Raw genomic sequence first — 14,604 nt, 5'->3', positions numbered from 1 at the left:
CTGATACCCCCCCGCAAACTCTGTGTGGGAGGAAGGACCACACCGAGTTTGTACCGGAGGTCACTAAAGGGTTGTATCGGAAGCGATTTCGTGAAAATGTCGGCAATTTGCTGATGACCAGGTATGTTTTTCACCAGAACTGTTCCAAGAGCGACCTTCTCCCTTACATAATGATAGTGATTGGCGAAGTGTTTGCTTTTCTTGTGGAACGCCGGATTTGCCGTGAGATACACAGCAAATAGGTTGTCACAGTACAGTTCCAGAGGTTGATATTGAGGGATCCCGAGTTCTTTGAGAATATTAAAGATCCAAGAAATCTCTGTTGTTGCATCTGACATTGCTCGATACTCAGCTTCAGTGGAGCTTCGAGCAACAAAGTCCTGCTTCTGAGATGCCCAAGAGATCAAGTTGGTACCAAGGTAAGTACAATATCCACCTGTTGACCTGCTTGTTTCCGCACAACCTCCATAATCACTGTCACTGTATACTCTGAGGGTACTACTTGTATTCTTTTTGAAGTTGAGTCCCATTGTGATTGTGCCTTTGATGTAGCGGAGAATACGCTTGAGAAGATGGAAATCAGCAAAGGCCAGAGCGTGCATTTTTTGACATACAAAATTCACCGCAAACTGAATGTCAGGCCTTGTAAGAGTCATGCACTGCAACTTTCCAGCTAAACTCTGAAAATATGTTGGATTAGGAAACGGGTCCTTGTTCTTAGCTCTCGTATTTTCTAATTGCTCAGGTATAGGTGTTGCAACAGAAGAGCATTCACTCATTGCTGCAACAATCAACAAGTCTTCTGCATATTTTTGCTGAGATAAGAAGAGACCTGAAGGATGAAAGTGGGCTTCAATTCCGAAAAAATAGTGCATTTGGCCCAGATCTTTCATGCAAAACTGAATATTGAGAGAATCTAGAAAGGACGTCATAGCCTTGGAGGTGCTTCCTGTGATGAGCATGTCATCCACGTAGAGCAAGAGTACTATGACAGCTCCATCTCGTTTGTAAATGAAGAGTGACAGATCTGGTATGCTACAAGTAAATCCAAATTCCAATAAGAAGGTATTGAATTTATCATACCAAGCTCGTGGGGCTTGTTTTAACCTGTAGAGTGATTTGTGCAGGCGACACACATAGTCTGGCTTTTCAGGATACACAAAACCAGCTGGTTGTTTCATGTACACCGTTTTTGTAAGATTTCCATGTAGGAAAGCATGTTGAACATCCATCTGCTTGATATCCCAACCCATTTTGGTGGCCATATCCAAGACTGCCCTAACAGTTGTTTTACGAACTACAGGGCTATACGTTTCTAGGTAATCAATTCCCTCTTCTTGGTTAAAACCTTGAGCAACCAATCTAGCCTTAAGCTTCTGTAATTATCCATCAGCATTCCTTTTTGTTCTAAAAACTCATTTGCTTCCTAACACATTCATATCTGGTGTAGGAGGGGTTAGAGACCAAGTGTTCGCTGCTTTACAATTTCCCATTTCTTCACCCATTGCGCCATTCCAACCCGGGTGTTTAAGAGCTTCAGCCACAATTTTTGGTTCCGGATAAGACACTTTATGTGATAAAAGAGCATATCTCGGATTAGGCTTCCTTATTCCATCTTTCAACCTTGTTGTCATTCCATGACTAGGCATCACTTGACTAACAGGTTCAACAATTGCTTGACTGACAGGTTCTACTCGTGATGTTGTTGCAGAATCCTGAGAAGCTTGAGCTGAGGATGCCGGAGAGCTTGTATTTGAACTAGAGGGACTTGAGCTTGATCTTGAAGAAACTGTAGTGGAATTATTTTTATCCTGAATTGGTGATTCTTGTGTTTTCTTTTTGTTTTGATCTGTTACTGGAGTTTGAACCAAAGTGCTGTTTGCAGAAGTGATTGCAGGAGTGACATAAGGAGTAGGAATCGTGGATAAGTCAACACTCATCGAGTCCTGCAAGGAAGTATCCGTCCTGATAGGAGAAGGAGAAGAGTTGTTGCCAATAGAAGCATGATCGGTGCTTGTCGTACACTCAGTACTTTTCTCCAATCCCTCAGTGGACACAACCTGAGACCTTATGATTGGCAGTGGTGGAAAATCTTGAGGTGAGAACAATGGTTTGTCCTTTTGTTGTTGTTCTTTTTCTGTTACCTCTGACTCCTTGATCTGATTCAAACTTCGATCTGGTTGAGGGAAACTCTTGTACCAAGCAGCCATGAGAGGGGTGCATCGTTGTGAAGCATCAACGAGCAAGGTTGAGAAAGGAAAAACCTCTTCATCAAAGATGACATGCCTGCTGATATAAACCCGTCTAGTGGAAGGTAATAAGCATTTGTAGCCCTTAAATTTTTTATTGTATCCGAAGAATACACATTTTAACGATCTGGGATCAAATTTAGTTGCAGTATAGTCACGAAGCGTCGGATAACAAGCACAACCAAACACTCGGAGAGCTGTGTAGATGGGAGCTCGTCCTGTCAGAACTTCATAAGGATTGAGATTCTTATCCAGAGCAGTGGTAGGCATGATGTTGATAAGGAAATTTTCTGTGTAGAATGGTTCTACCCAATATTTTTGAGGTATGCAACTCTGAAACATAATTGATAGTCCTAACTCAACAATATGTCTATGCTTTCTCTCTGCTAACCCATTTTATTGCGGTGTGTGTGGACATGAGATAAGCTGGTTGATTTCGTGCTTCTGCAGATGAGCAGTGAACTGTTTAGTGATGAATTCACCACCACCATCACATTGAAAGGTACCAATCTTACACTGATATTGGTTCTTGACAAGAGCTTGAAACCCATAGAATATTTGCAGAAAATCAGACTTGAGCTTAAGTGGGTAGAACCAACAGAATCTTGAGTAGTTATCGATAAATATCACATAGTATTTGAAACCTTGAATTGACATTATTGGTGAAGGACCCCATAGATCACAGTGTATTCTTTCTAGAGGTCTAGTGGATACAAAAGTGGAAGCAGAAAAAGGTAACCTAGCACTCTTCCCGAGTTGACAAGCCTCACAGATTTTATTTATGCTCTTGTTACTGATAACTATTGCCTTTATTGCAAAAAGTTGTTGAAGAACTTGCGTGTGAGGATGTCCCAACCTCTTGTGCCAAATATCCTCAGTTGCTGTTTGTTGTCTTGAGGAAAAATTGACTTGAAGTGAAGCTCCTCCACGTAAGTTTCCTATTGTATAGAGTCCATTATTGTGCCTTCCCTTTGTCAACAACCCCTTGTTGCCTTATCATAAATTCGCACATCATCACAATCAAATTGAAAACCACAAGGATAGTCGGTTGTGAGCTTTGAACGGATAACAAGGATTTTGCAATGCCAGGACAAACAAGAACATCGTTAAGAGGTAAGTTACCAGAGGTTGAAGGAAGACTTGTTGAACCCGTGTGTGTTATTGGTAGAAAACTCCCATCCCCCATAATTATTGCGTCATTGCCCTCATACATTTGTGATTGATGCAGGTGATGAAGTGAGCTGGTCACATGAGATGTTGCACCAGTGTCAGATACCCATTCATTTCCATTCTGATCTGTAACATCGGTAATCTTAAGAGTAGCCAGCGCTTGAGGAAGACTGTCAAACTGGTAGCTGTTATCAAATATGTGCCAGCATTTAGAAGCAGGATGACCAGGTTTGCCACAGATCTGACATATCACTTTGGTAAGTCCACCGGATTCTTGTGAGATTTGCTAATGAAAACCTCAACCCTTTGTTGTAAAGTTGTTTCTACCACCACGATTACCACCACGTGAGCTTCCTCTTCCTCTGTTACTGTTATTGTAGTACCCGGAAGCAGCAGGACCATAAGTGTTAAATGCCATGTGTGGAGAAACCTCAGAACCGGTGTTGTAACTTGCTAAGCGGTACGAGTAACTTGTGAGCCTTGAAGTCACAGCATCCAAAGTCAGAGAGGGATGGGTGTCCATAGATCCTTCTACCGAGGTTTTTATAGGCTTATATTCTCTGCCTAAACCTTTAAGAGTAGCAAAGATCTTCATTTGTTCGCTAACAGGACTACCTATAGAGGCAAGTTGCTCACAAACCCTCTTGATTTCTCTAAGATATTCATCCATTGACTTGTCTAACTTTTTGACAGTTTGAAGCTTGTGTTGTAGTTCAAAAAGACGAGAAGCTGATACCTTGTTAAAGTGCTGAGCAAGGGCTGACCAGAGTTCTTGTGCAGTGGTGGTGTCAACGACATCTCGAAGTATATCTTCTGAGAGAGACCCAAGAAGCCAAGCTCGAACCACCTCATCTACTCGATGCCACGCCAGAAAGTTAGGATTTGAAATGTAGCCAATCTGACCATCGATTGCAGGAACTGGTATGAATGCTAATGGCTGAACAAAAGCTCCATTGAACAAAACCTAAAAGATTCTGACTAGAAAGAAAAGACTCGAACTGTGTTTTCCAAAGGAGGTAATTTTTCTCGGTTAGTTGGACAGTAACACAGTTTGAAATGTGAAGAGCAGGAGGAGAATAAAGTTGGATAGCTTGATCCATGGCTCTGATACCATAAAGAATTAGCTCAGTGGCTCTTTAGGGTAAGAAACATTTCTCTCTTTATTTCCATAAGTTCATAGGTTACATCATTGTCCCTTATATAGTCATTACCCTTTCTAGGGTTTTTACATTAGTACAGCTCATAAATCACATGAGTCAAGACACCCAAATATGTTCTTCAGTGGTATTGGTTCCTTACAGTCCACCTTTGCTTTTCCTTTGTTGACTGCTCCGGTTTCGTCTGTTTGTGCAGGTGGAAGTAGTCGTTGGAAGGTTGGAGAAGACTGAGGAGAAACAGGTTTTTCCCTGTTGGACTGAACTGATGTGTTGGACTGGACATGTATGTTAGTGGGCTTGACATTGATGGGCTGTTGCGGAGTAAAGCCCATTAACGATTTATTCACTTCAGTCGAAGCTATCTCTTCGTTTTCTTCCTTTTGTGCTACTCGATTCCTCTTCTGATCTAATGTTCTTGCGATCTTAATAGAATGAACCGGAACTGTTGGGTTCTTGCTCGGAGCTGGTGAAGTCTTGCTGATAATTAGTATATATGCCAAAGAAAAATAAAAAAGAAGAAGCAAAACTGCATGTAAAAAGGAAGACAAGTGTCCTAAAGTGTAACAATATCTTCATGCTTTTCACACACTTCTATTTCTACTAGCTTACAAGTCGTCACCTCGAATATTCCTCCCATCAAACTCAACAAATGTTGAAATTTTCATTACTAGTAATATTGTAGTAGTAATAAATATAGAAAAATGGCGGCATAATTATATAAGTAGAAACAAATATTAATTCTTCTTCTTCGCATTCTCATCTTGGAAATGTCGTGAGGCTTTTTAGGACCCCAATTTTGTTCTTTTCTTCTCTGCATTTTACAATATTTGCCATTTATTGCAAAACCAATTTTTTTTTCTCCTAATGAAACGAGATCTTAATTGAGTTAAATGATTTTTTTTTATTATTTTTTTTTTTTTTGAGTTAAATGATTTTGGTTTAGCTCATAAAAATAAAACACATTGTTCGATGCCTCCACTTCTCCGGTTCAGAAAACTATCTTTCTCCGAGGACACCGTCAACCCTACAGCCAAACAACAAACCACCACCGAGAAACCAAAACGTCGTCGTGCTGGGAGATGTAGCTGTGTGGACTCATGTTGCTGGGCGATTGGTTATCTCTGTACGGCTTGGTGGCTTCTTCTCTTCCTCTACCACTCAGTTCCTGTCCCGGCTATGCTTCAAGCTCCGGAGTCTCCAGGGACTAGGTTGAGTCGTGACGGTGTTAAGGCACTTCATCCGGTGATTCTTGTTCCGGGGATTGTAACCGGCGGGCTTGAGCTTTGGGAAGGCCGTCCTTGTGCCGAAGGGCTTTTCCGTAAACGTCTTTGGGGTGCTAGCTTCACCGAGATTCTTAGAAGGTGACAATTTAGACCGTTATGTTTTGCGTCACTCGGTTTGGTTCGATAAACTTAGAGAACCGGGTTGATATTGGTTTTGTTTTTCCAGTTTAGGGGGTTTACAATCTTGGTTAAGCTTGATTTATTTTCTTGAAATGGCTTTACGTACATTGTTATGGTCTGAGGATTTTATTTGGTTATGGGTGGAGATGGTTCTTTCTATGTGTTTCTGATTATTTAGCATCTATGGTTTTGGATGATTTTAAAAATTTATGAATAATTTATTCAATTCTAGATTTGAGAAGGAAATTAATTAATGTCAATGGAAATGGAAACCGTAAGATTTTATTTCTTACAGTAAGTAGAAAATTGTTATAGATCTACAGAATATATTATGTTTCTAAAACATGCAATGACAATAGATTTTGTATTTGTAAAATTACTAATTTTAGAATACCAGTTTCTAACATAGCATTTTAGTTTTCTTTTTATAACATTTCAGATATTTTTTGTTTATGTTTTTTGATGAATTTTAGATATAAGATGGATTGTTAAAAGTTTTTTTTTTTTAATTAAAGGACTTTTGGGATTAGCATTTCGATTTTCTAAATTCTGACTTATCCCAGTTTGAAGAGTTGACTTGCTCGTTTAATTGTTGTGATTTGATTTTATAGGCCATTGTGCTGGTTGGAGCACTTATCTCTGGACAGTGAGACTGGTCTCGACCCACCCGGAATCCGTGTCCGAGCAGTCCCAGGACTGGTGGCCGCAGACTATTTTGTACCGTGCTACTTTGCTTGGGCAGTTCTCATAGAAAATTTGGCGAAAATTGGATATGAAGGTAAGAACCTTCATATGGCCTCTTATGATTGGAGACTCTCTTTCCATAACACCGAGGTATGCTCACATTAGCGGACTTGGTAGTATTGATTCCTATATGTCACATTGACACACTAGTATCAATGATAATGATTATAATATACGACATCACGATGATTACTATATTAGCTACTTTTGTATACGTAATGTTAGGTTGTATATGATATGGATTAATCTATAGTTTTTTTGGATTGGAACCGAGCAGGTACGTGACCAATCTTTAAGTAGACTGAAGAGTAAAATCGAGCTAATGTATGCTACCAACGGGTATAAGAAAGTGGTGGTGGTTCCGCATTCAATGGGGGCTATATATTTCCTTCACTTCCTTAAATGGGTTGAAACACCTCTTCCTGATGGAGGCGGTGGTGGTCCAGGTTGGTGCGCCAAACACGTCAAAGCCGTTGTCAACATTGGACCCGCCTTTTTAGGTGTCCCTAAAGCCGTTAGCAATTTGCTTTCTGCTGAGGGCAAAGACATGGCTTACGCCAGGTTAGGTCCATCGACATTTTAAAGTTACTTTCACTTGTTATGTTACTTAGGATCATAGAAGATTAGAAGAAATGTTAAATCTTTTCAATATCTGAATTAGCTTAATGCATGCTTTTTTAACGGTCATGCTTATGTTTCAGATCTTTGGCTCCCGGTCTCTTGGACTCGGAACTTCTCAAGCTGCAAACACTCGAACACCTTATGCGGATGTCACATAGCTGGGATTCAATAGTTTCTTTATTACCAAAAGGAGGTGAGGCAATCTGGGGCGATCTAGACTCGCATACTAAAGAAGGCCACAGTTTTATTGACTCCAAGAGAAAATTATCACAAAGTAATCTCCATAGACAAAACGATAGCGTTAGACCGGAGTCTTGGGTGAAAGAACCCGCAAAGTACGGAAGATTCATAGCATTTGGAAAACGAGCATCTGAAGTGCCTTCCGCACAACTAAATCCTCTTAACATCAAGGTTTATATTAACAATTATTGCTATGGTCTCCTGCTTTTTTTCTGGGGTCAATGGACGCTTAACTGCGTTTCACTCTTTCTTTGTCTATGCTTAAACAGGAACTGTTAAGAAGCGACGTCATTTCAAATGACAGCACATCATGTCGACAGTTTTGGTCAGAGTACAGTGAAATAAGCCGAGAAAGTATAGTTAAAGTAGCAGAAAACACAGCTTACACAGCCACCACTGTTCTTGATCTTCTCCGTTTTATAGCTCCTAAGATGATGAAACGAGCTGAGGCTCATTTCTCACACGGCATTGCTGAGGATCTTGACGATCCTAAGTATGGACACTATAAGTACTGGTCCAATCCACTCGAGACCAAGTAAGTTTAAAAACATTTTCCCATTGTCCTTTCTATATATAGCAAGTAGGCATACATCAAACAAAACAAAACAAAAAAAAGTAATTTGGTGCCTTGGCTTGCAAGAAAGGGCTAGGTCACAACATTTCTTATTTGAATACCTTGTTTTATTCTTCTAACAGATTACCAGATGCACCAGAGATGGAGATGTACTCTCTTTACGGAGTAGGGATTCCGACAGAGAGATCTTACATATACAAGCTCACAACAACCCCTTCGAGTAAATGCAAGAGCAGCATTCCATTCCGGATAGATGGATCAGTGGATGGAGATGATGACATTTATCTAAAAGGAGGAACTCGGTTTGTGGACGGAGACGAGAGTGTACCAGTGATAAGTGCAGGGTTTATGTGCGCAAAGGGATGGAGAGGGAAAACACGGTTTAACCCGTCAGGGATGGAGACATACGTGCGGGAATATAAACATAAGCCGCCTGGAAGTCTACTGGAAAGTCGAGGAATGGAGAGCGGATCTCATGTAGACATAATGGGTAATGTTGGACTCATTGAAGATGTTTTGAGGATTGCTTCTGGAGCTTCAGGTCAGGAGATTGGTGGCGATAGAGTTTACTCTAATGTGATGAAGATGTCAGAGACGGTTAGCATCAAGTTGTGATATATATGTAACATAATTAGGAATTTAACCAATTTTTTTGGCCTTTTTAAAAAAATATGTAAGTAAACGTAAGTTCGTTGTTTCTGCTCAGTGCTCATATTTGTTTTGTCGTGGTTAAATAAAATGTAACGAAAACCTTAGGCGTAAAATAGTAAGTCTAAAAACTAGGTGGTCTTTTCTGTACATTAATTATATTCCAAAGGACTTTTTAAGTTAAAAACCAAAATTGATCGTAAACCGGTTTAAATATTTTGGAATTGATTCGGGCGATCAGATCATATGCCATCGTGGCTTAGAGGTGACTCTAGATTTTGGAATACGAACAATTTCAAGACCCTAGGGTCCATCAAACAAACAAGGCGATGTTTTGTTGAGCCTTTAAGATTGATGTGTTTTGGTTGTGTTGCAGTAATGGACGAGGGACGCCAAAAGGACTTGCAGTTGTTGGAGGAGATTATTGATAAAGGTTTAAAACAGAAGCTTGTACACGCAACTGCTTCACGGTATCTATTTTTTTTACTTTCTTTTGATGAAAATTATAATTTGAGTAAATGTATGTAGGATATTAGGTTAGCATACAAAAGACTATAAACCATTTAACTGATGGTCAACCTTGAGAAAAATGGTGTGAATAGTCTCAAACATGGGGCTCTACTAATTTTGCTTGTAGTAACCTGGACTTTTTGTTGGGGCTTTTCTGACTTCCTGTTGATGATTTTGATTGTCTGATTGTATATCTCTGGTTTCTCAGCTGTGGATGCTGTCAATAGAAGGTAGAAAAATCATCATCTCCATCCACTACAACATGTGCATTTGTACTACAACATGTGCATTTGTACTGGGACCACAATATGTTATGCTTGCTTACCAATTTTCTCTCGATGTGCATTTGTACTGGGACCACAATATGTTATGCTTGCTAACCAATTTTCTCTCGATTTGCAATTATATCTAACTGGCATCATCAAAAATCTCTATAAAAAGCCTGTCAATAGAAGGTAGAAAAATCATCTGTGCAAACACAATTTACTTATAGCAATCCATAATAAACTTTAAGATTTCAATGGCTCCCTCATTTGCTTACCTAAGAGATTGGTGTTAGCGCAAGTGATTGGTGTTAGCTGATGAAAAAGCAGATCTCTGTCAACACTTTATTTATGTTTTCCCATGTATACATATACATGTCATTATATGTTATGTATCAATTAACTACTAATAGCACTTCTTGCTTTCTTAAAACTTAGGGTTTTTTAGGTTTTTTTATAATTATTTATTTTCAACAAAGAGGCAAGATTGGAACACCAACAACTAATGTGGTGTTTAAACATGACTTTCAAAGAATCTGGAGAACAAAGATGTTGAATAAACATATATATACATATTTCTACTTAAAATTTATCTTTCTCTTATTACGTTGAGTTTGTACAGAAAAGTATAAGTAAAAGAATGTTAGACGATTTCTTAATTAACTTTGTCTTTGTCAACCAAACTTCCTCTTATTTAACTCTTTCATCCATTTTATGTTAATAATAAAGTTAGATTATTGAACTTTTACAAAAACTAATAACATGATTTACTTTATGTTATAAAATTACTCTTCAAGTTTCTGTTTCATATAATTTTATTGTATTCTACTTTATGTTATAAATCTAAATATTCTACATATCATCCCGGTAAGATAATGGGACGAATTTGGATCAACATTCATATAATTTTAAATAATTTAATTTGGCACTACAACATGGGTAAATAATTTTGTGTGGTGAGATCTTACTCTTTTTGTAAGTAAGACTCACATACATTTAATTAAATATACTGTTAATTATTACAAAACACCAATATATATATATATATATATACAATAACAATGTAATATTTATATTAAAACTCAATCTACTTCTAACAAAATTATAAAAATTAGATATAATAATAAAATGAAAAACGTAAAAATTGTCCCGTGGTGTACCACGGGGTAAATCCTAGTAAATAATGCATTTTTTTAAACTACAATTATCAACCTTTTCTACAATCAGTTATAGAGGCAATCGGAAAATTCTTAATCGGGTTAATGATCACCAAAATTCTTAAAATAATTTTATATGTTTTGTAATGCTTTTTCTATAGCAATAATAATAAAATTAAAAAAAATAGTGACTGAAAATATAAATAATTATATGAAATATTTTTGATTTATAGTTTTGGAAAAATGTCAATGTACAAGAGTTGCGCATACGTAATTGTGTGGCAGTGAGATAATTCAAGGTAACACTTGTAGATAATTCAAAGTTCCTATTTATCATTCAATGAGGGAAGTTTTTTTTATTACATAGTTTATATTCATCCAGTTAACAGTCACATGAATTTTGGAAAACACCATAGGATGAGACTAAATTTTAAAAATTACCATTTTTTTAATCTATATCTTTGTAGTTATCTTTCCTATGGCTTGCTATGGCTTGAATGATGATTCTCTTCACTTTATCCTTATAAAATGTTTTAGTAATGTTGACAAAAAAATACATGCTTATGTATTTTTTTTTTTTTGGCCTTTTTTCAAAATAATATCAATATCTTGTTTTTTTATTATTTTCCCTGAGGTTATTAAATCCTCAAAAATTGTTAGAATCATTTTTAACTGTCCCTAAGGAGAATCCCCTTGATGTCAATTAGGAGGATAACAACGTTGAGCTCTACCACAACGTGAGGAGAACCAAGAGGAAAATCCCAATGAGGAGTATAACAACGCTGAACTCTACAACTACGTGCAGAACCAAGAGGAGAATCCCCTTGATGTCAATGAGGAAGATAACAACGCTGAGTTCTACAACAACGTGCAAAACCAAGAGCAGGTAAAATTAAATTTTTCATTCACTCACTCTTATTGATGTTTTTGATTGATGATTCTGACTATTTTTTTATCTTTCAAATGTAGGTCAATGTTGTGTAAGTTTAGAAGAGAAAAGATATAGCTTATGTAACGTGTAACGATTAAGAGTAAATTGGTGTATGAAGTGTAGAGTTTAGATCGGAAGAGAATAGTGTAGTGTAGAAGAAGAATTCTTACTTCCTACTTGATTTGGATCCTTGGTAAAAACTAAATATAGACAATTACAAACAAAATATTCTATACAAGATGCTATGCACAATTACACATAGTGAAAGTGACATCTCCTCTTAAGTTAAACTTGTGATCTTTTGTTTGACTTAAGCTCCCACTTGTCCCTAACTCGCCAACGGCTCTTTGGAGAAGGCTCTAGATGTTCCACGACCGTTGGAGGCTTCTCTTCATGGACTGGACTCGTAGACATTCTAAATGGTACGGACGGCCCCTCTTGATCATTTTACGGACGTACGGACATGGGGTGTGAGTTCTCATACGTGAGGTGAAGAGGAGGAGAATCCCCTTGCTATCAATGAGGATAACAACGCTGATAAAATGTGCAGAACCATATGCAGAACAATGTTTTTCCATACCTCTGCTCTGTTTTTTTTCTTTCTCCAAATGCTGCTTGTTTCAAAGTTCTTTTGTTGCCTTATATTTCTGTTTGCTTCTGGGTGAATCCAAGAAACACATGGTTGTATTATCGTATATGATGAAATGAGTTGTCTGGTAGAATGCATTATAGTGACTAAAAGTGGATTTACTACATAAATGGTGGTTTTTTTGTTTTTTACAGGCAACTAGAACTCTAGAAGAGTTTACTGGTGTTATTACGCAGATCAAAGGTCGCATCAAACTGGTAAGTTCAAGTTCTTATCTTGTTTTCTAATTTGTAGTTCATTTGTCTTTATGAGGTTGGGATTTGACTAGAAACCTACTGCGTAGTTACCATTTGGGTAGTGATTATGCTAATGCTAATGGTTGTGTATCATGTAATATTTGCAGGCTCAATCTTCCTGAAAAGCCTCCTTCATCCCAGCAACGTGCGTTTTAGTACTACCAACTACCAAGCTTACCCTTTTCTCTCCAATGGGGACAGACACATTAATTTAAGCAATTAAGATGAGATGATTGTTGTCGTATAGTGGACCAATTGTTAGATCAGTCATCTATTCGAGATGATCAGGTGTAGATTATATTGAATCAAAATGTTATGAGCGAGATCATTAATACAAATAGAGATCTTCCGCTTCCTCCTCTAACTTCGGTCTCTCTCAGATTCCATTGTAAAACACCAAATCATCTTCTTGGTAGCAACCTTATTAATCTCTACATCATGAAAAACAAAATATAATAAGAAAACATCCACTTGCACATAAACTAACAATGGAGATAATTTTGAATAAAAATTTTTGAGGGGAAAAAGAAGTGAATGTTATACCAGCATTGGTAAAAGGGCATGTAGGAGATTTAGCTTTCTATTTGAGATTGAGACCCGCTTCGAACTAATCGTGTAGGTCAAGCTTGGACTCAGCGCATGTGCCATGTTTCTCCCACTCGTGTGTCCAAAACTTCATATCACTAATGAATGTTTCAGACATTTGAACTCCATTTTGCAGCAGTGATATTAAATTGTATTCCAATATGTTGAATGTGTTTTGTTCTTTTGAATTTTTGATGAAGTAGAGAAGGTGAGTTAGTTAATTGCGTGGATCCTCACTGAAACCACAATTTGTGTCTCCGTATATAGTCACCACATTCAAGCTTTAACTTTTCTGAGCAACAAAATTTTGAATCTCCCCCCTCAACCAGCAAAACAAAACACACAAGTCTAAATCTTCTATTCCGCAAAGCCAAAACTCAAACAACAAACCGAAGACAAGCCGAACAAATAACTTTAAGGGCAGTTTTATCATTTTAGTGTGCGAATATCCCGACCACATTGACGTCCTTCTCTTGTTGTCACCTTCTGTTCAGAGCCATCAATGGCGATATTACCTACACCAGCCTCCATTGCCTCCCTTTCGCCCTTTTCCTTTTCTCTGTTCTCAGTTACTGCTTCTTCTTCTTCTTCTCCTTTTGGTTCTTGCGGTTTCATTGCCGGTTCCAGTAATCTTGGGCCTGGACTGAACCATGGGTGTGTTAGGCATTGGGCGGCTGTCGGTCTCTTCTCAGGCACAAATTCAAGAATCGGGATTAAGAAATCTGCCATGGCTTTTGCGTCCTGCTCGCTGAAATCATACTTCTCCTTTAAGACTTTGCTGATTGGCCAAAACCGCAACCGCCGGATGTGCCTTAGTTCACCTAGTCGGTTGAAGTAATCCCGCGAGTATCGACCGCCTAATGCAATCTACAATTGAAAACAACATAACTCATCAAAAGAAATTTCCTCCTCTAATCAAAATGTTATGAGCGAGATCATTAATCCAAGTAGAGATTATCCGAGTTTCAACCATCAGTATTTGCAGTCAAATGCAACCAAAAAAACTAAAATCCAACTTTAGAAAGGATTCGATACTAGATACATATACATGCGATCTTATACGGTCACAACACTACTTAAATTTAGAAAGGATTCAATACTAGATATATATATATTTGTTCTTGCGAACTTATATGGTCACAACACTACAACTATATTTATCAGCTTTACCTTTCGTGGCATCATCCCGAGAAGCTCCATCATCAATGCCAGGTGATCCTGAAAGAAAAGCAACCAGTTTAAGACTGCACATAAGAATAATACAGCTTAGCTTCATACAAAACCGGCTAAGAAAGTGAATATATAAGAAGATACCTCATCCCGGTCATAGTTTTCACCACTGCGAGGATCAAATAGGACATCTCCAGTGGCCAGCTCAAAACAAATACAAGCAAAGGACCACATGTCTGCTGAGGTTGAGTATTTTGATCCAAGAACAACCTCTGGACATCGGTACTGTCTTGTCTG

At 38.0% G+C, this 14,604-nt stretch overlaps 3 protein-coding genes and 1 long non-coding RNA gene across 4 annotated transcripts in view; 2 read left to right on the top strand and 2 right to left on the bottom strand.

Annotated features, from left to right (window-relative positions):
• Nucleotides 3,205–4,908, bottom strand: LOC104698850. The gene is made up of 3 exons (XM_010414237.1): nucleotides 4,726–4,908; nucleotides 3,803–4,356; nucleotides 3,205–3,604 (listed from the first exon to the last, which is right to left on the bottom strand). The coding sequence occupies exons 1-3, from the start codon at nucleotides 4,906–4,908 to the stop codon at nucleotides 3,205–3,207; spliced, it is 1,137 nt and encodes a 378-aa protein (XP_010412539.1).
• Nucleotides 5,203–8,965, top strand: LOC104790735 (putative phospholipid:diacylglycerol acyltransferase 2). Its single transcript, XM_010516509.2, has 6 exons — nucleotides 5,203–5,937; nucleotides 6,591–6,813; nucleotides 7,001–7,284; nucleotides 7,425–7,755; nucleotides 7,854–8,119; nucleotides 8,281–8,965. Exons 1-6 carry the CDS (start codon nucleotides 5,546–5,548, stop codon nucleotides 8,771–8,773), a joined length of 1,989 nt encoding a protein of 662 aa, XP_010514811.1. The 5' UTR covers nucleotides 5,203–5,545; the 3' UTR covers nucleotides 8,774–8,965.
• LOC104790734 lies at nucleotides 11,345–12,810 on the top strand. Its single transcript, XR_002038612.1, has 3 exons — nucleotides 11,345–11,622; nucleotides 11,706–12,513; nucleotides 12,660–12,810. It is a non-coding gene; the product is annotated as an uncharacterized LOC104790734 (long non-coding RNA).
• The window catches only part of LOC104710948 (serine/threonine-protein kinase SRPK), a gene marked incomplete in the record, with an annotated part of 11,892 nt that continues 10,638 nt past the window's right edge, over nucleotides 13,351–14,604 (bottom strand). Inside the window, 3 exon segments of the mRNA XM_019246704.1 lie at nucleotides 13,351–14,004; nucleotides 14,308–14,355; nucleotides 14,452–14,604. Coding sequence (XP_019102249.1) covers nucleotides 13,567–14,004; nucleotides 14,308–14,355; nucleotides 14,452–14,604 — 639 coding nt within the window.

Source organism: Camelina sativa, chromosome 6, assembly GCF_000633955.1.
Source record: "Camelina sativa cultivar DH55 chromosome 6, Cs, whole genome shotgun sequence".
Lineage (NCBI taxonomy): Eukaryota > Viridiplantae > Streptophyta > Magnoliopsida > Brassicales > Brassicaceae > Camelina > Camelina sativa.
This window is presented reverse-complemented; position numbering and strand designations above follow the sequence as displayed.

What these genes read in the sequence shown, in the direction of transcription:
- LOC104698850 (XM_010414237.1), bottom strand. Translation starts at nt 4,908, where the DNA reads ATGGGCTTTACTCCGCAACAGCCCATCAATGTCAAGCCCACTAACATA. An exon ending in TCAACAAAGGAAAAGCAAAG is followed by an intron (nt 4,357 to 4,725) that starts GTGGACTGTAAG and finishes GCTTTTGTTCAG; the next exon opens with CCATTAGCATTCATACCAGT. An exon ending in TATGGTCCTGCTGCTTCCGG is followed by an intron (nt 3,605 to 3,802) that starts GTACTACAATAA and finishes ATTTGATAACAG; the next exon opens with CTACCAGTTTGACAGTCTTC.
- LOC104790735 (XM_010516509.2), top strand. Translation starts at nt 5,546, where the DNA reads ATGCCTCCACTTCTCCGGTTCAGAAAACTATCTTTCTCCGAGGACACC. An exon ending in AAAGACATGGCTTACGCCAG is followed by an intron (nt 7,285 to 7,424) that starts GTTAGGTCCATC and finishes CTTATGTTTCAG; the next exon opens with ATCTTTGGCTCCCGGTCTCT. An exon ending in TAAATCCTCTTAACATCAAG is followed by an intron (nt 7,756 to 7,853) that starts GTTTATATTAAC and finishes ATGCTTAAACAG; the next exon opens with GAACTGTTAAGAAGCGACGT.